The sequence below is a fragment of the Mus caroli genome, chromosome 9 (genome assembly GCF_900094665.2).
Source record: "Mus caroli chromosome 9, CAROLI_EIJ_v1.1, whole genome shotgun sequence".
Classification (NCBI taxonomy): Eukaryota; Metazoa; Chordata; class Mammalia; order Rodentia; family Muridae; genus Mus; species Mus caroli.
Window position 1 is genome coordinate 16,713,936 of NC_034578.1, and position 19,889 is coordinate 16,733,824.

Below are 19,889 nucleotides of genomic sequence, written 5' to 3' on the forward strand. Positions count from 1 at the left end.
CACACACACACACACACACTCACACACACACATGAAAGAGACCAATAATACCCAAAGATAGGAATAAGAGACAGAAGCCAAAGAGATACATGAAGATAAAGCAGAGACACAAGCAGGACACACCAGATTTGGAGACACAGGGGAAAGAAGACAGACAGAAACACACCCAGATAGAGTCACACACAGTCAGTCAACAAACATTCACAAAGAACTTACAATGGGTAATGAACACGCGATGAAGACAAGGAGAAAGAAAATCAGTCAACTAACCAGGCTAGATGGCAAGGGCAGATAGTTCTAGATACTGTTTGGGAAGCTGAGGCAGGAGCATCGCTTCAGCTCAAGTATCAGGGCCAGGATAAGCAACACACAGACCCCTGGGGATAAATGGAGGAAAAGAGGAAAACAGAGAGAGACCTAAGGAGAGAGTAATAGTTGCATAGAAAGTTTAAAAGCAGGCAAGCAAGATGGTTCGGCAAGAAAGAGAGCTTGCTGCTGCTCAGGCCGGATGGCTTCAATCTCCAGAAACCACGGAAAAAACCAGATGTGTAGGTGGGCAGAGTCCCACCTCCCCTACAGTAGGGTGCGGGGTGGAAGCGGGAATCCTGGCCGTACTCTGGAGTATGAAGTGCAAGGAACACAGAGCAGACCTTGCCTCTCACTGAGGTGGACGGGGTGGGGAGCTGTTGCACTGTGACGAGCACTTGTTGCTCTTTCTGGGGTTTTGTGTCTTTGTGTTTCTGAGACAGGGTCTCACTGTGTAGCCCAGACTGACTGGAAACTTACAGATGGCTTTGCCTCACCGCCCAATGATGGGACTAAAGGTTGCACCGCCACCAAGCTTGGCTGCACTGTCACTCTTGCAGAGGACCAAGTATCAGTTCCCATTGCTCACACCGCAGCTCACAACCACCTGAAATTCAGTTCCAGGGCATCCGCCCTCTTCTGGCCTCCATGGGAACTGCACATGGGTGGTGCACAAACATTCAGGTGAAATGCCCATACATATAAAAACCATAAATAAATAAAAAATATTCAAAAATATTTAAAACTTCAAAAATATTTTAAAACAAAAATGTATTCTTTTAAGAGGAGGAAATGTATTCCTTAAAAAGGAGGAAATGGTGGGGGAGGATTGGGAAGAGAGGAGGAAAGGGAACTGTGGGCAGGATGTAAAATAAATTATCTATCTATCTATCTATCTATCTATCTATCTATCTAAAGAGGAGGTAATGGGCAGAGACAGCGGCCCCCTGAGCTGCACATGTGTGCATGGTACACATGTGCATTTCCCATTTCCCACCCCATACCACTTTCTTTTCTTTTTCTATTTTATCTGGTTTTGTATTTTTGAGATGGGGCTTCACTATGTAGCCCTGGGAGGCCTGGAACTCATTATGTAGACCAAGGTAACTTGTAACTCACAGAGATCCTCCTGCCTCTGTCTCCCAAATCCTGGGATTAAAGGCGTGTTCCTGGCCCTGGAGAGGTATAGACAAAGAAAACCAAAGAGAAACCAGAAGAGCCCCCCCCCCCCCCCCCCCCCCCACTGCCCTGGCCTTCTCCAGGCATGCTTGTTCCCTTGTTCCAATGCCTACAAAACAGAAAACCATGCTACCAGGCTCTATTGCAGCTACCTATCTCCTCCCCTTCCTTCCTTCTCCCCTCCATCTTTTCCATCTTCCCTCACTCCCTCCCTTCTGCTTGTTGAGACAAAGTCTCATATAGTCCAGATTCCTCTCCAACTTCCTGTGTCTGAGGGTGGCCTTAAACTCCTGATTCTCCTCCCTCCCCCTTCTAATTGCTAGAAATACAGATGTGTTCTCTCTCTGCAGCTCTAGGTGAAATTCTAAACTATTGAACCTGTGGAAACTCATCGCCAACAGCCTTGTCTTTCTTTCTTGCACCAGGACCCCATCCAAAGGTAATCAAGATAGACCTCACTGAGCTCTTAATGATGTCTACACAGGTCCCAGAGCCTCTGCTTACAATTCTTTCAGTGCCCATCAAGAAGCAGGTGGCCATTCACTTCTAAGCCTTCCTTCTTGGTACCCTTCACTCAGATGATTTTTCTTCCAGATTTCAAACTTCAGTTCATGGGCTGGAGATATGTTCAAGGTGCTTGTAGTACAAGTGTAAGAACATGAGTTCAAGTCCCCAGAACAAAGCCTTTGGAGCAGCTGTTCTAGAGTATTCAGTGTCTTTTCACCTCTACATGTGTGTTGTGGCACGAGTAGACCTACACATATACACACACACCTTACTTTGGAGGCTGAAGGTGGAACTCCATAGTATAGTGTTTGCCAGGCATGCTGGAGGCCAGCAAAGCAAGAACAAAAAAACTTAATTTAGGCATTGCTACCTCCAGAAAACCCAGTCACACCAGAGCTGGTTTCATTGTCTCTCCTCTGTCACTACAACATTCCAGAAATAGTTCTGTCACCATGCATGCCATGTCGTGTCACAAGGGCTGCAGATCTGAGAGTGGAGACCCTGAAGGATGTGCAAGCCTTCCCTCCCCCTCTCCTCCCTTCCTTCCTTCTCTGGAGACAGAGTCTTGCTGTGTAGCCTGGCTCCAGCATCGGCTTCCCAAGGGCTGGGATTATAGACATGCATCATCATGTGTGGACACCTTGTCCCTTTTAACAGTGTTGGGAATGGAACCCACAGCCTCCAGCATTCTGCTTCCTACTCTGCTGCTGACCTACCCCAACAGCCCTTCACTGGGGAATTCCAGGCAGGGGCTCTACCACTGAGCCACGCCCCAACTCCTCACTGGATATGGGAGCTTGAATAGCAAGGCCTCCAATAGCCTCAGATGTTTGAATAATTGGTCCCCAGTTGCTGGTTAATTGGGAGGTTATGTTCTGTCTGCCTGCACCTTGTGGATCAGACATGAGCTCTCAGCTATTACTCCAGCACCATGCCTGACCACCTCTGTGTCTCTCATCATGATGATCATAGACTAACTAACTCTGAAATTCTAAGCAAGCCCCAGTTAAATGCTTTTTCTTTATTTTATTTTATTGGGGGGTGGGCGGAGTTCGAGACAGGGTTTCTCTGTGTAGTCCTGGCTGTCCTGGAACTCACTCTGTAGACCAGGCTGGCCTCGAACTCAGAAATCCACCTGCCTCTGCCTCCCAAGGGCAGAGACTAAAGGTGTATGCCACCACTGCCCAGCTTATTTTATTTTATTTCATTTTTTGAGGGGAATGCTTTGTCTTATAAGTTGTCGTGATCATGTGTCATAGCAATAGGACAGTAACTAAGACACAGAGAGATTCTAGCCTGGGGCTCTATCACTGAGACAAACCCCCAGTTCCTCACTAAGGCGATGTAAGCAGAGGCCCTACTGCTGAGCCATACTTTTGCTCTCACTCGTCAGAACCCTTCCTATCACAAAGGAAGGATGGTCCTCATCCCCCATTCTCTCTCACATCTTGGTATCTGAGCAGAATCAAGTGGTCTAGGACCAAGCCATGCTTAACACAGATCAGCTCCACCATCTCCCTATCTCTGCCTCTTTGGCATTTGCATTGGTTCAGCTCCCATCATTACCACACTTGGACAGTGTAGTCCCTCCTGTCATGCTTTGCTGAGCCCCAGCCTTGTGTACCCAGAAGTCTCAGGAGCAAACCACTAACCCTGAGTAAAGTCTCCTCTCTCCCCTGCTCAGAACCGCCCACAGCCTCTAATTTCTCACCCGTGTAGTCTCCTATCAAGTGTTTATTGAACACTTACTATGGGCTGCTAGGCTAGTGCTGGGATTTCATAGTCAACAAAAACGCCTTTAAATGCCAAATGAAAGTTCAGCAGCTAAAGGCACTTGCCACCAAGCCTGAAAACTTGAGTTTAATCCCTAGGACCCATATGGTAGGAGGAGAGACACAACTCTCACAAGTTCATCTGACTCTATACACAGATTGCTGCACGCAAACCCCAATTGATGCATACACATACACTCATACAACATACACACAATGTTTAAGGATATGATGTGGCTCCTGTTGCACCCCACCCTTGCTTCCTCCTTCTTTCCCTGACACCCACTTTGTTCCAGTCACACTGGCTTTCTCCATGTCTTTCCCACATTTCAAACAGATTCTTGCCTTAGGACCTTTATTCTTGCCATTCCCTCTACCCCTAATGCTCTTCTTCTGAATATCTTGTCTAAATCCCTTCAGATTTCACACAGATGTTAACTAATCAGAGAGGCCCTTCAAGCCAGAAATAATGTGTGCATGCCACTGTGCTTGTGTGGAGGTCAAAGGACAACTTGCAGGAATTTCCTTCTACTATGAGGTCCTGGGGTTGAACTCAGGTCATCAAGCTTGGCAGTCAACACCATCATGCACTGAGCCATGTGATGTCACTGGTCCTGTTCTATGTTTCTTGATATAACACTTCTTCTAATCGCCTACCATAGGGGTATCAATGTATCTTTTACAGCTCTGTTTAGGATGTCAATCTGGCATAGGAAAAGTACAAGGGCATGAGTGTGTGTGTGTATGTGTGTGTGTGTGTGTGCATGCTGTAGTACTGGGGATGGAACCAGAGGTCTTGTGCATGTTAAGTAAGTGATATACTTTTGAGCCATACCCTCAGCCCAAAATTGAGTGAGTGAGTGAAGACTTTCTCCCTCCCTCCCCAGATCAGAAATTCTTAAAACTATAGTTCTCGGATGGATCTCTTGCAGCTACATCTCTCCCTATTTAATTCCCTCTTCATCTCCTTCCTTGTTTCCTTTCCTCCTTACTTGCTTCCATTTGGACAGGTCCTCATAAAGCTCAGGCTAGCCTTAAACTTGCTATACACTGATGATGACCTTGAACTTCTGATCCTTCTACCTCTACCTCGGAGCACTGGGATTCCAGTCATGTGACATCGTTCAGTGTGGGACATGGAACCTAGGTATCTGTAGAGGCAAAGCAAGCAGTCTACTGACTGAGCCCCAGCCCCAACTGCAGTCCTTAGCCTCTAAGAACTCTCATTTGGGTTGAGAAGAGGGCTTAGGAGACAGCTCTGGATATCCCTTTGCTTCCCCCAGCCATGGACCCTGTGACTCCTTTGACCACATGGACTGTGATCAGTAGCAATCTATGCCATATCAGGGCAAAGCTTTAGGAGCTGTGCCCCCTCCTCTGGCCCCTGCTTCCATGATGGTATGCCTAAGGAGCATCCATCATTGTGGGTTCCAGGAGACCAGTGGGACAGAACTCTCCCACCAGAGCCAGCACAAGATGAAAACATCTCAGAAGCAAGAAATGAATCTAATCTGAGCTCAGTGGCTGAGCAATGAGGTGCTGGTTACCATGGCATTGCAGGACATCTCTAGACTGGTTTTAGGGACTTACTCCTCCTGTGAAACTGTCAAGAAAAGCCATAAATGCTGGACATCTTCAGTACCCAAAGAGCTCCTGCTGAGACCCTCCCTTTTCTTCTTGGGGCAAAAGGTCCTCCTTGAATGCATTCCTTTCACTGATATCCCCTTCTGTCCTTTGGCTCTTCGAAGAAGGAAATGACTCGGGGTAAATACCACTAGCAGTCAAGCCTGACACATGGCAGGACAGAACTGCCTTCTGCAAGCTGTCCTGTGATTTACACATGCCCACGAGCACACACACACACACACACACACACACACACATGCTGTTCACATAGACAACAAATAAATATAATAAGACAATAAAAATAAAACACAACAGGCTGGGTGTGGTGGCATATGCCTTTAGTCCCTGCACCGAGGAGGCAGAGGCAGGCAGATCTACATACAGAGAGAGTTCCAGGACAGCTAGAGCTACACACAGAAACCCTGTCTAGAAAAACCAATAAATAAATAAATCACAACAGTGTGGTTGGTGCCTGAGAAATAACATCTGAGGATGACTGCTGGGTTAAACACACACACACACACACACACATGCCCGCGCACACATGCTCATGCGCTGGGGAGAAAGGGAGATCGGATTAGAGCAGAACAGACAAGATGCAAGGAGTTCACTCTAGGCCCTCCATGGCAGCAGCCATTGACAACAGAGATGTCAGCTTTTAGCCTGAGTCTGGATTTATAGTCCCCCAGTGAGGAGTCATTGGCTCAAGGCTCCTATCTCCTGGGAATGGTTTATGGCTGGAAGCCAGCAGAAGGAAGTGGGGGGAGGGGGAACTTCCCTTCTCTCCTTCACAGAATGGTTTATGAAGGCTATGCTGCTTCTGTGTTGGGGAGGTTGGGGTGGGGCAGCACCCACAGAAAAGCCGTCCCACATCTGAGCTCACTGTCAGGCCACTGAGGCACAGTACCCAACTCCTGAGCCATAGCTTAGGAATTCCCACTGTGTGTGCATTTACCCTCTTAGCCCCCCCCTCTTTGGGTTCTACTCCTTTCCCACAACCCATTATTGAGCACCTACTATGTGTTTTCAGGTTTTCCCTCCAACCCTTGGGGTGGAAAGATGAGAGGATGGATTAACAGAAGAAATAAAGGATAGATAGGTGTACGGAGGGAGAGAGAGACATAGGGTGTGATGGGAGAGGAGGCAATATGGCTATAACGATGGATGGATTAGGGATAGGGATCAGGCCTCCATTACCCACAAGAGTTCAATGGGGGTGAGAATGTGAAGGCACTTGACATCAACCCTGATGACCCGAGTTCTCTCTCCAGAATCCACATGGAGGAGGAAGAGAACTGACTTTGTCCTCTGACCTCTCCATGTGCTCCAAGGCACACAAATACCCCTTGATCAAACACAAACTAAATAAATAGATGTTTGCTTTGGGGTTTTTTGTTTGTTTGTTTTGTTGGTTGGTTTGGTTTGGGTTTTAAGACAAGGTTTCTCTGTGTAGCCCTGCCTGTCCTGGAACTTTCTCTGTAGACCAGACTTGCCTCAAACTCAGAGATTCACTTGCCTCTGCCTCTGAAGGGTTGGAATTAAAAGGCATGTGCCACGACTGCCTGGCTTAATAAATGCAATTTCAAAAAGAATTATTATTTTCATTTTATAGACAAATTGATTTTAAAACTTGAACAATATACTTAATCTTGGTGTGTCTGTGTATATGTGAGTGTGATAATGTGCGTATATGTATAATCATGTATGTGCAGGAGCGTTCGTGTCATGGTGCACATGTGGAGCTCAGTATGCTAATGTGTTTGAAACAAGGTCTCTTGTTCACTACTGTATATGCCAGATTAGCTGGCCCTGAGCCTCCAGGGGTTCTCCAGCCTCCATCTCTCCATAGGAGTGCTGGTATTACACACATGCACTACTGCGTTCAACATTACTGGGTTCAGGGGGTTAACTTAGCGCCCCACATTTGCAAGGCAAATGCTGCACGTATTCAGTCATCTCTTCAGTCTCAGAAAAATGAAAAAGAAAATCCTTATTCTAAACTCACTATATGCTTGCCTCTAATAGATACCCACTGTACACCCAGCTATTGGTTTCCATTTGAAGGTAGATTCCAGGATGTAATTACAGATTCAGCTGCATGGCAACTATTTATTGTGATTCTGCTACATCAGGTCACAGTGTGCAGCAATGAGCAAACCACGGGCTTCCTTGCAGATGCTGTTGGTTGTCTTTGTGGTGCTGGGATTGAATGCAAGGCTGAACACCATGCAAGCACTCTAGCTCTGAGCTCCAACACCAGCCTCTGTGTGGACCTTCCAGTCTAATAGAGACTCTGAACTCTCCTTACCTAATAAGGAAATTGGTGTTTACAAAGATTCAATGATTTCCTCCAAGGTCACGTGCTCCGTTAAGTTGCAGGGCCAGAATTAAAACACATATTCAAATCTAAATCCTACTACTGACAGAGCATATATTCTGAAAGACTTAAGGCAGAGAGGTTTGTTTCAGTGTAGACATGCTTGTATAGAAGAGGCAATTGGTAATTTTGTTAAATAAATTCAATTAAATGAATAAAGGGATGAATTAATGAACTGAAATGTTGGAAGTACAGATTTGTGGATAGTAGATTAACAGATGGTTGGATGCTGGATAATGGATGAAAAGAGGGGTTGGAGGGTGTGTGTGTGTGTGTGTGTGTGTGTGTGTAAGAGAGAGAGAGAGAGAGAGAGAGAGAGAGAGAGAGAGAGATGAAGAAATAGAAAGATGAGTGAATGGACACATGGATGAAAGAAAAGAAGGGTGGATGGATGGAAGGACAGAGAATGGATGCAAGGTTGGATGGATTGATAAAATGGCAGATGGCTGTCTGGGTGGATAGAAGGAAAGATAGCAGGCTGGCTAGTTGATGAATGAATAGAAGGAAAGATAGATGGAAGGGTGGATGAATGGATGAATAGAAAGATGGATGGAAGGATAGGAGAGCAGATGAGTGGCTAGATGGATGGATGGGTGAATGAGTGTTGGTGGACAGAGGGCTGGATGGGTGACTGGATGAATGGATGCATGGATGAATGGGTGGATGGAGGGATGTATGGATGGACAGACTGACAGATGGGGAATCTAAAGAGGTCTCTGTTGCCTGCAGTTCTGTGACACAGGACTTATTACTGTTGTTCTCAGTGGCAGTAGCTTGGGCCACCAGCCAGAGTTGAAGAACAAGTTGGAGGAATCCAGATTCTATACAGACCTAAATAACCGTCTTTCTTTTTCTCTCCTTTCATTTTCATAGGTCTATGGATGTTTTGCCTACATGTACGGCTGTGCACTACATGCAAGCCTAGTGCCCTCAAGGGTCAGAAGCAGATATTGGTGGTCCTGGAATTGGAATTAGAGACAGTTGTGAGCTACCAAATGGGTGCTGGTAACTGAACTTGGGTCCTCTACAAGAGTAGCTGGTGCTCTTCATGCTAAGCTAACATCCCGGGCTCCAACTCTCCCTCTCTGAGAAAGAGACCTGGAACTTGTGACTACTCCACTGCCTCACCCTCCCAATTGCTGGGATTGTAGTAGTTAGGACCCTTGCTGAGCACCCTCATTCCACTGCCACCTCCCAGGCTGATATCACCTTAGCAGCTCATGCTGCAGAGCATGTTGGCAAGTCCCGGGAAGACTGCAGGCTGGGGCAGGGACGAGAGAGCTGGGGGCTTCAGCAGTTAGGCGCTGGGGAATGCTAGACCAAGATACCATTAGCTTCAAAGGAGCCAAACACTGCCCCCCCCCAGCTTATAGAAACATACAATTCATGAAAGCAACACATAGGTATACCAGCTAATCATACATAAACATATGCATATATAAACACAAGCACACAAAAATTCGATGTATGAACACACAAAATCATAACTGAAGGCCAGGTTAAGTTATTTGCCACCAAGACTGGAGACCCAGAGGGTGAAAGAAGAGAACTGACCCTTGCAAGTTGTCCTCTGACCTTCACATGTGCAATATAGCATGCATGCATGCGCACACACACAACATACCCTGCACATGTCCCCCAGATATAGCAAAGGCTCCTGTGTACACAGACACTTTCACACAGCGGCACACAGGTGCTCACATAGACTTCCACTCAGGCAGGAAAGGTGAATTTGGCTTCTGATTTCAACGACACCATCAATGCTCCCCCCCCCCCCCCCCCGTGACAGCAACACTCAGAAGGCTCCATTACACCTGTACATTCAAACTCATGTCACATAATGAACCCACATCCACAGTCAGGGATAAACAACTGCAGACACAGTCAGACATATATCCATCCAAAAACAATCACACAGGGACACACCCACACTGGGGAGAATATACCTGCACCCTATGTCAGAGATACACTAAAGTTTCTCTTCACCGCCCACCCCAAAACCCCAAACCACAGGCTCAGACAGACACAACAAGACATACCTAAACAATGACACTTGATGTCACAGATACACAAAAAGACACCATGTTTCAAAGAACTGCAAGTCTGAGGAGCTGGTCTGAAAGCTTGCTGTTTGTGTCAAGTGCCATATGTCCCCTGGCCCCAGGGCTGGGCCATACCCTGGACTCAAAGAGCTGCTACCCCCACCCCTTCACACCCCACAGCTGTAGCTTTTGGGAGCAAAGTCTTATTTTGGCCAGGAGGAGTGGGGTTATTATAGATGCATAAGGGTCTGTCCAGATTGTAACTATATGAAAGGGGAATAGTGAGGGAGTCAGATGGATGGAATTGAGGGGAGTCGCACAAACAGACTGAAGATCAGAGGGGCTCCCATAGGGACAGGAACAGGGCATGAGGGAAGTTTTCAATAGAAGAGCATCTTTCTTTCCCTGTCAACAAGACAGAGCCACCATGATTAAAAAGACTGACTGTGTCCCTCTCCATCCCTGTGAACTACCAGCAGGGGAGAGAAGGGGGATGATAGAACAGAAGAGGGGGCTGAGGAGCTTCTGTTCAGGTTCGAGCCTGCGCGCACCCCCCCCCCCCATCTCCAAAGGTGAGGAGTTAGGGAGATCAATAGTCAGTACTCCAGGAGACAAATCCTGGGAACGAAGACGCTGGTACCAGGTGCAGGGGAAAGAGAGAGCCAGGCAAAAAAAGAAAAAGAAAAAAGAAACACTAAGTCAGAAAGAAAGACAGAAATAGAAGGGAGGGGGGAGAGACGCAGGGAAGGGGAGGGAGAACACTACTCAGTGACACTTAGACACAGCCAGAGTCCCACAGGCTGAAGATATATGGAGACTTCGAGATATCCCCTAATCACTCCAACATAGAAGAACACCCTCTTGGCTCCCCCAAACCGCCCAGCTCCGCCCCACTCTGCCGGGATCTGGTTCAATTCCGCAGCCCTGCCGCCTCCGCCTGGGGCTGGAGCCAGCTTGGTACCCCAGTGGCACTAGCAGGTCCCCTCGGAGAGGACTCTAGCCCAGCAAATGCAATCATCAAACCCAGAGCTATGCCGGGCGCGGGGCTCCCTTGTGCCTCGGGGTCCAGCCCGGGACCCCCAAGAGACCACGTCCCCTCGAGATGACATTCCCGCCTGAACCCAAGATTCTGTCACTTTGGGGCTGTGAGGGTCCCTTTCCCAGGAGCTGCCGCGGGGTCTGCGGGCACCACGCCCCCCCAAGCCGGAGCGCCCCCCAGCCGGCTGGCCACTCACGATTTTCTCCGAGGAGCCCGCGCGGGACACGGTGCTGTTGAGTCCCACGAGCGAGGGCAGCGTCTGCGACATCCAGTTAGTGACCATGGCCATGGTGCTCAGCACCGCCCCGATCTTGAGCAGCGGCACCGACATCGCGCCCCTCGCCTCATGCCCCGCGCCACCACCCCAAAAAAGCAGGTGTTCAGTCCGTTTTGCTCGGCACTCAAGCTGTCGCTTACCCACCCCAGTGGGGTGGAGGGGTGGGGGGTCCCGATGGCGAGATGACCGGATCCAAGGGGGCGGTGGCCGGTGGGATGGGGTGACACTGGGGACGCGCTCGGCTGCGGCTCCGCGCGCCTCGCGGGCTCAGCTTTATAAGGCGCCGGCTCGGCCACCCCCTCCCGCGCCACCGCCGGGCACTTCCAGCCGCCGTGACGTCACGGCTCCGGCCCTAGAGCCAGCAGGGCTGGGGGGAGAATGGGAATGCACCCACTCCGACCCCCACTTCCCCGCAGAGCCTCTGGCGGACCTTCTCCCACCTGCAGAAGTGGGGACATCCCCTGCCAGCGACACCCTCGCCACCTCCCCCCCCCCCCGCCGCCGCGGCATCCCCGGCCCCGCCCCCCCAGCCAAATCCTCCATCCTCGCTCGAGTCCCCTCTGTAGCTTAGTGGTGATCCCAGGGCTCCCCAGTACGCAACATCCCCTCTCCAAAACCCCTACGTTTCAGGGCGAAAAAAATCCAGCCCACACCTTCCACCCAAAACTGACAGGGGGTGGAGGTCGGGTGTCTTCACCCACCTGATCGGTCGGGTGCAGAGCCTGGTCCCGAGCCCGCGACGCACAGAGAGCAGTGCGGGACGGACTTCGGTGCTCTCCCGAGCTCCGAGACTCTTTTCTCCTAGCTTTCCTGGTCCCCAGATCATTCTGAAGGGGATCCCTCTGTGGATTCCAGACTAGGAAAGCCCAGGGTGGCCGGTACAGACTCTGGAGTGTGGGTAACCTGGGGAGTGGGATGCTTTTCCCTGCGCATCCGAGGGCGGCGGTGCCACCCGGGACTGTCGTGAACCCAGACAGTTCTTTTTGCAGACAGGTCCCAACGCACGGTTTGACTCACAACTTGAACTTGGGGTGGGAGGCGGGGAACTAAGACCTCCGGTCTCCTCCAGCCCCCAGGGACCTGCACTGGGCTGGTGCCCGGGTGAGGGAGGCTGGAAAGCGCAGCGGGCGGCAGGGCCGGGCGAGGAGCACCCGCGCGGTCGCCTCTCTTCGGTTTCGCACTCACGCCCCCTCCTGGCGTCCCCGCATCACCTCCCGCAGCCGCCGCCGCCGCCGTCGCCCTCGGCCGGCGGCCGCCGCCGTCTGGAGGCGGCGATGACTCAGGCCTTTACCTCGCTGGCCGCTTGCGGAGCCGGAAGCGCCCAACCTCTGGGTGCTGGGGGGTCCTGAACTGTCTGAACTCCACTGAGAAGCAGGTTTAGCCCCTACCTGACCTCCAGCAATAGTTGTTCCGGTCTGTCTCAGTTTCCTCATCTGTAAAGTGGTTCTGGGGGCCTGATGGGTCAGGTATGTGTAAGAAGCCAGAGGTAGCCTGCCGCTCAATTACAGGCCAAAGCTCAAGAACACAGCGTTATGGAGACAGACAGGACTTGAGGAAGGGCTGGGGATGTAGCTCAGTGGTAGAGGCTTGCCTAACAAGTCTGAAGCCCTGAGCTCCATCCCCACCAGCTTCAAAAAAGACTTGGGGAAGGTCTGGGGGTGGGGGGAAGCAATGGCTCAGTGGGTAAAAGTGCTTACCACAAAGCCTGGTAACCTGAGTTGGATCTCTGAAGAGGAAAAGCGATAACGACTTCCCCAAAGCATCCTCTGACCTCCACTTGAAGGCTGTGGCCATACAGTCACCCATCCCACTACTTTAGCACTTTAAATAAGTGTAAAAAGAATTTTGAGTGACATAGGAAACGAAGGAAGGAAAGTACAAATAGGTATCCGAAGGGGGTGGGTGGAGACTCCGAAGGGGGTGGGTGGAGACTAAGGAAGACCTGTGCGCACGAGTGAGGAGGCAGGAGGTATACATGGAGTGTCTTCCTCGGTGCCCCTCTCTGCCTGGTTTTATTAGTTAATTGATTTTATTTAGTCTTTTTAGTAAGTTAGTTTTGAGACTCAGTCTCTCTGTGTAGCTCTGGTTCAGACTAAAGGCATTGGGCTACCAAACCCGCCTGCACCTTAATTTTTGACAAGGTCTCTCACTGTCCTTGGGGCTCCCTGATTTGGCTAAGCTGGTCAGACCGGCCCCAGAGAGCCTGTCTCAGCCTCCCCTGAAACGCAGCGCAGCCATGCCACATCTGACTTCTGGGTTAGATATTGGGGAATCTGAACTCATACTTGGATGGCATGTGTACATCCTACTGAGTCATGTCTCCAGGTACGCCTTAAACACTGTGATCAGGAGATTTTCAAACGGTGGGGAAACCTTAGTGCAGAGGACCCGGGGCAAGCCCTCAAGCTGGAACCCGAGCTTTTGGTCAAGAAAGGAGGAAATCTTACTGTGGTTTAAAACCAGAGCTGTCTGACAGCAGCCTCTAAGACCACTGGGCTATGGTGGGCCTCCACAATGGTGCACTTTCTCACCTCCTCACCTCGGGTGCTAGGAGACAGGCCAGCTCACACAGCCAGGCTTCTGTAACGGCTGGGAGCACTTACAAGGCACCCCTTTCTCCCTTCTCCATGCCTCTCCAAAGTCTTCTCACTAAAGATGGCAATCGCCTCCTTGGGCTGGCAAGATTGCCCAGTAGATAAAGCTAAAAGCCTGAAATCCTGAGTTTGATCAACAGGGCACATATGATGGAAGGAGAGAACCCACTGCCTCCTGTTAGCACCGATTCTCCACATGCTTGCCACAGCGTGCTCGTGTGCATGTGCACGCTTCACACACACACACACACACACACATACACACACACACACACACACACACACAATGTGGATGATTAACTTTCTAGTCTCCACACTCATTCCCTTCTTGAAACACCTTATCATTTCCTAGTTCTGCCCCTGCCTCTCTGCCTTTCCAACCTAAATATCTAGATCTTTCCACCTGCCCTTCTCTCAGTTTCTGCACATTTAGTTGTCTCATCCCTTTTCTGTCTCAGGACCTTTGCATCTGTTGTCCCTGGAAGCTGACAAACATTTTACCACAGGAATCCAGGCAGCCTGCTTGCATCCTTCACTGAAGTCTCTGTCCTCTGGGCGTAAGCGACGTGCTCTGTCCTCCAGAAAACTGTATTTCCTTGGCCCTTTGCCCACTGGCTTCTTGTTAAGCCTAAGCGTTTGGGAAGGAACAGACAGACAGAGGAGGAGTGGGGCTTCCCTTTCTTTCCGCTTGGGGTGGGACTGGGGCTTTTTTTTCTTTTTCAGTTTTTCTAATTATATTTACTGACTGGCAGACTGACTGACTGACTGACTGACTTACGCTTGTGGTGGGGCTCAGAAGTCAGAAAACAACTTGTGGGAGTTTCTCCTCTCTTCTACAGTGTGGGTCCTAGACACATGCAGAAGCCAGAGGCGAGCATCAGCTCTCCCTTCTGACTCTCCACATATTCCTCTGCTTCCCTGATTCAACCCTGGGTGATTGGGGCATGCATATGCATATGTGTGTTTGCATGTGGGGGAAGGTATGTGACTGGGGGGGGAGGGTGCACCTGCCCATCTCAATATCAGGTGTCTCCTTCCATCACTCCGACTTCATTGAGTCAGAGTCTCTCAGTCAAACCAAGAACTTGGCAATCCCTCACTAGACGCCAGACAGCTCACTGTCTCTGACTCTCAGATGTTTGGGTCGCCTGCCCAACATCAAAATGAACCCTGGGCATCTCAAGTCTTGGTGCTTGTGTGGCAAACCTTGTCCCCAGATCTGAATGTCATTTTTGTGTTGAGTGTGTTTGCTTGTTTTCTAGGCTGAGATGGAAGTCAGGGTGCACACTAGTCACACGCATGTGTTTCAGATTCATAACCCTCACTCCAATGTGGCCTGAATATCACCTGAAGAAACTTCCCTGACCATTTCCTGAAGTTGGAGCCCCTAGCACCATCTGACTTTACCTTGATTAGGTATTTATTTATCAGCTATATTTCTTCAGTGCTGGGGATTAAGTCCAAAGTCTCATGCATGCTTGGCAAACATTATTGGGCCACATCTCTAGCACCCACCCCCTTTTGTTTAGCCAAGGGTGATCTTGAACTCCTGATCCTCCTGCTTCCTAAAGCCAGAATGACAGGCATGTGTCACGAGCAAGAAATTAATTGTTTTTCACTGGTTGACTAAGTGTGTCTCTGACCAAGGCTTATTTGTGGTCCAAATCTCCACCCAGAGTCCACACCACTTCTACCTTTTCCTAGATACCCGACCTTTGTATTTCATGGGACAAACAATTCATGTGCCCACTACAATTGTCCCCATTAGAAATTGTCAGAGAGGGCTGGAAAGAAGCTCTGCAAAGCACTGGCTGCTTTTCCAGATGACCTAGGTTCAGTTCCAGCACCACTTATCAGCTCTCAACTGCCTATAACTCCAGTACCAGGGCATCCAATGCCGTTTTCTGGATTCCTGGGGCTCCTGTACTTATGTGGTATAGTTCTGTACAATCAGGCACACACATGGAAATAAACTCTTCAAAAGAGAGTAGCCGAGGGGCTGGAGAGATGGCTCAGAGGTTAAGAGCACTGCTTGCTCTTTCAGAGGTCCTGAGTTCAATTCCCAGCACCCACATGGTGGCTCACAGCCATCTGTGATGTGATCCGATGCCTCCACTGAGGAGAATTATGGTGTACTTCATATGCGTAAAATAAATAAATCTTTAAAAAATATTATCTGAGAGGCTGGGGAGAGGACCAGTTCATAAAGTATTCACCACATGAGTTCAAACTTCCAGAACTCGTGTTGGCCCGTGTGTGTAATCTTTGTCCTGGGGATGGGGAAAAGAGACAGGAGGACCCCTGCGTTCACCCCACCCCCACCCCAGGCAGCCTAGCTGGACCAGTGAGTTTTAGGTTTAAAGAAAGACCGAAATAATAATAATAGTAATAATAATAATAATGATAATAATAATAGAGACATGTTTGAGGAAGACATGCAAATCAACCTGGGGCCTCCACATTCATGTGTACCTATGCACACACACACAGAGAGAGAGAGAGAGAGAGAGAGAGAGAGAGAGAGAGAGGAGTATCAGGGCTGGGCTGTCTGTCTCTGTTAGTAAAATGCTTCCCTATATGCATGAAGCCCTGAATCCCATCCCCAGCACTGCGCAAACCATGTATGGACACACTATAATCCCAGATATATATATAGAGGGGGGGGGGAGATAGAGGCAGGAGGATCAAGAGTTCAAGACCAGCCTCAGCTACATAGTGCAGATCTATCGTGAATTGGAGACCCTGACTAGGAGGAGAGTATTAAGCATCCGTGAGATTTGATGTCTGGTACTCCTAACTCTGCCACTAGGACTATAAAACGTTTCCACTCATCTGAGCTTTGTCACTTCTGAGAAGGTAAATAGGAACTTGTCGGAAAATCCAAGGATTCATCCACCCCAGAGCAAAGGGTAAGTTTGCAGAAAGACACACAGGTGACATTCATAGGAGTGGGTTTTCCAATAATGAGTAAGCCAGCCATCCTGGCGAGTGTGCAAATAAGCCAGGACACTGATCGAACTGACCTTTCAGCCCCATGCAGGAGGGACTATCAATGCCCACTCCAGCCTCGTTCTACATTTCAACACAAGCATTGTTCTAAGGAAAAGAAGCTGGAGAGAAACAAGCATAGAGTTTATGATCCCATCTATATAAAATGTCCAGGAAAAGGCAAATCCATGGAGGCAGGGAAGGTAAATTCCTGGAACTGACTCTTTGGGCAGCGGAAAGGAGAACAAAGTGAGGAACATCAGCCCGTCCCCGAGGGATGAGGCGCTGGTTCCGCATTCAGACAGGCTACTTCAGGGTGTGTGTCCCACAGCTGTATCAAACAGCTTCATGTGTATTTATTCTCTGAGAAAGAGTCTCATAAGCTAGGCCGGCCTTGAAATCACTGGGCAGGAAAGGAAAGCTGACCCTGAACTCCTGATTTTCCTGCCTCTGCCCCCTGAGTTGGGGATAACAGGCCTGCATCACTACCCCTAATCTATTCAGTGCCAGGGATAAAATCCAGGGCTTTGTGCAAGCTGGGCAAAGCACTCTACCCACTGAGCTACATGCCAGTCTCTTTTTACAGGGTTTCACCGGGAAGTCTCTGCGCCTCCTGGAACTGGCAACAGAGCCCTCACTGGTTTTGAGCTTGCTACAATCCTTCTGCCTCTACATCCAAGTGCTAGGATGAAGGCTCATGGCTGCCACAAACTGAACCCACGGTGATGGCTGTTCCTGGTTGTTAACTTGACTACATCTGGAGTTAACTAAAATTCAAGAGACCAGGCACACTTGTGAGGATTTTTTTTTTCTTCACTTGATCTTAGCCAAAAGGCCGAGAAGCGATTTTTTTTTTCTTAATTCACTTTTAATCCAGATCCTTCGAGATGGGAGGGTCCACCTCTAATCTGGGCCACATGTTCTCGTAGCAGCCTGTGTAAAGGACAGAGAAGGAAGACTTTGCTCTTGGCCCATTTGCCCTCACTCTTGCTAGCAAGGCCATTCCTTAACTGGCATAACAGCTTACTTCTTTGGGATTCCAGCAAGACCAGCTGAGACATCCAGTCTCATAGACTGAACAAATACTAGATTCTTGAACTTTCCATTGGTATATACCCATTGTCAGACTAGCTGTACCACAGCCTGTAAGCCACTTTGATAAACTTAAATACATGAATGAATAAATGAAATACTCCCCCTCTCCCTCTCTTTCTCTCTCTCTCTCCCTCTCTCTCTCGGTTCTGCTCCTCTACAAAACCCTGACTAATATATACACAGTGAAGAATTATGGCTTCATCCCACAGCCTAGGCTTGGCCTTAATGGACCTACAGAAACTAGAGCTTATGGCTTCTCAACCTCCATCAGCCTCTATAGTCCTGTTCTTCAAGACAACACCAAAACCAGCTCTTACGCGTGTGCATGTTCGTGTGTGAGTGTGGTTGCGTATGTACACTTGCTCACGTAGCAGGTCTTCCTCTATGGGTGTCTTCCAACTTATGGTTTGTTTTGTTGGGTTGCTAGACAGGGTTTCTCTCTGTAGTCCTGACTATCCTAGAACTTGCTTTTAGACCAGGCTGGCGTCAAACTCGGAAATCTGCCTGCCTCTACCCCAGGAATGCTGGGATTAAAGGTGTGTGTGCACCACCACTACCTGGCTTCAATTTGTTTTAACAGCTCATTGAATATAGAACCCATCAATTTGGCTGGGCTGGCTGCCAGAGCCCCACAGATCCTTCTGTCTTTGCATCCTCTAGGGCACAGTGCCCACAGTGGTACCTCAGGTCCACATGCTTGCATGATAAGCGCTTTGCTGACTGAGCCATCTCCTTTTTTGAGTCAGGGTCTCACTGTGTAGTTCTGGTAAGGCTAGAACTCTCCATATAGATTAGGCTGCCCTTGAATTTACAGGGTTTACTGCCTCTGCCTCTAAGTACTGGAACTAAAAGCATCCAACAACAATCCTCGTTTTAAAAATCAATCAACAGGGCTGGGAATGGAGCTCAGTAGTAAAGCGCTTTCCCATCATGCTCTATGTTCAATTCCAAGAACAGCAAATAAAACAAGACAAGAAATGAGGGCTTAGAAGCACAGAGATGCTGAGAATCTTTCCCAAAGTCACCCAGCATTCAGTCACAGAGTCTATATGGAGCTGATTCGTTTGGGCTGGTTCATAGTGGGGAAGAGTGGAAGCAGACTCCTACCTCATATTATATACAAAAATCAACCCTCTGGCATCGGGAAGACATATCAGTGGGCAAAGTGTTTGCTATGCAAGTATAAAGGCCTGAGTTTGATCCCTAGGACCCCCAAAAGCACTGATGATCTTAGTGCTGAAGCCTACTGACCTGCCAAGCAAGCTGTGGCCACTGGCGCAATAATGGAACGACAGTTATGCGCAAACCTGCTCAGAAGCCCGTGGCATGGGAGGTCATGGCCCCTAGGGGCAAACCTACCACTGTACCTCTGCTGAATGGGCAAGTTGTCAAAATGCCTTCCTCTCTACCCATAGATCAATGCGGCTCTCACCCTTATCCACAGAAGCATCCTCTGCAGAGTGCAGCAGTCAGTGCACAAAACTGAGCATAGTGACCAAGTCCTCCACTCTAAATGGAGCATCTGTCTCAAACCTCCCGACCCAGCCCCCAAACAAGGCTCAGGGCTCATCCCAGGAGAGGACAGACAGGCAGGGGATGGGGGAGGAATGCTGTGACAAGCTAGCCTCTGGACATGATGCAGCACTGCATTCAGGAGCTTACTATAACTGTGGTTACCTACACAAGACCCAAACAAGTCAACAGGAAGCACTGGGTGGTTCTGAGGGCCGGGCAAATAAGAACACAGAGGTGGAAAGGAAAAGTGTTGGGGCATTTCCAGGAAAATGGGGCAGGGGAGTTGGGAGTGAGCATGAACGAGGTATATTGCATACATGCATGAAGTTGTCAGGGAATAAATAAAAGATAGTTTTTAAAGGAAGAAGAAAAAGCTAGGCGTGCTGTATATGCTTGTATCTCAGTGCTGGGAAGGCAGGGCATCCCTGCTGCTCACTAGCCAACCAGGCTAGGGTAAAACTCCAGGTCAGCGAGAGTCTGTCTCCAAAACCAAAGCAGCTGGCGCCTGAGGAATGACACTCAAGATTGACTTCTGACCTCTACACTAGCATTGCAGGGGGGGGGAGGGGGAG

The 19,889-nt window shown here is 49.2% G+C and overlaps 1 protein-coding gene across 2 annotated transcripts in view; it reads right to left on the bottom strand.

Annotated features, from left to right (window-relative positions):
* Window positions 1-19,889, bottom strand: part of Olfm2 (olfactomedin 2) — a 79,780-nt gene that overhangs the window by 47,360 nt on the left and 12,531 nt on the right. The window contains exon 1 of one of the 2 annotated variants that reach the window (XM_021171747.2): window positions 11,045-11,419. The exons of the other annotated variant lie outside the window; for it this stretch is intronic. Coding sequence (XP_021027406.1) covers window positions 11,045-11,179 — 135 coding nt within the window. The 5' untranslated portion in view covers window positions 11,180-11,419. Of the gene's footprint in view, window positions 1-11,044; window positions 11,420-19,889 lie in introns of those variants that run through there. 2 annotated transcript variants of the gene reach the window in all.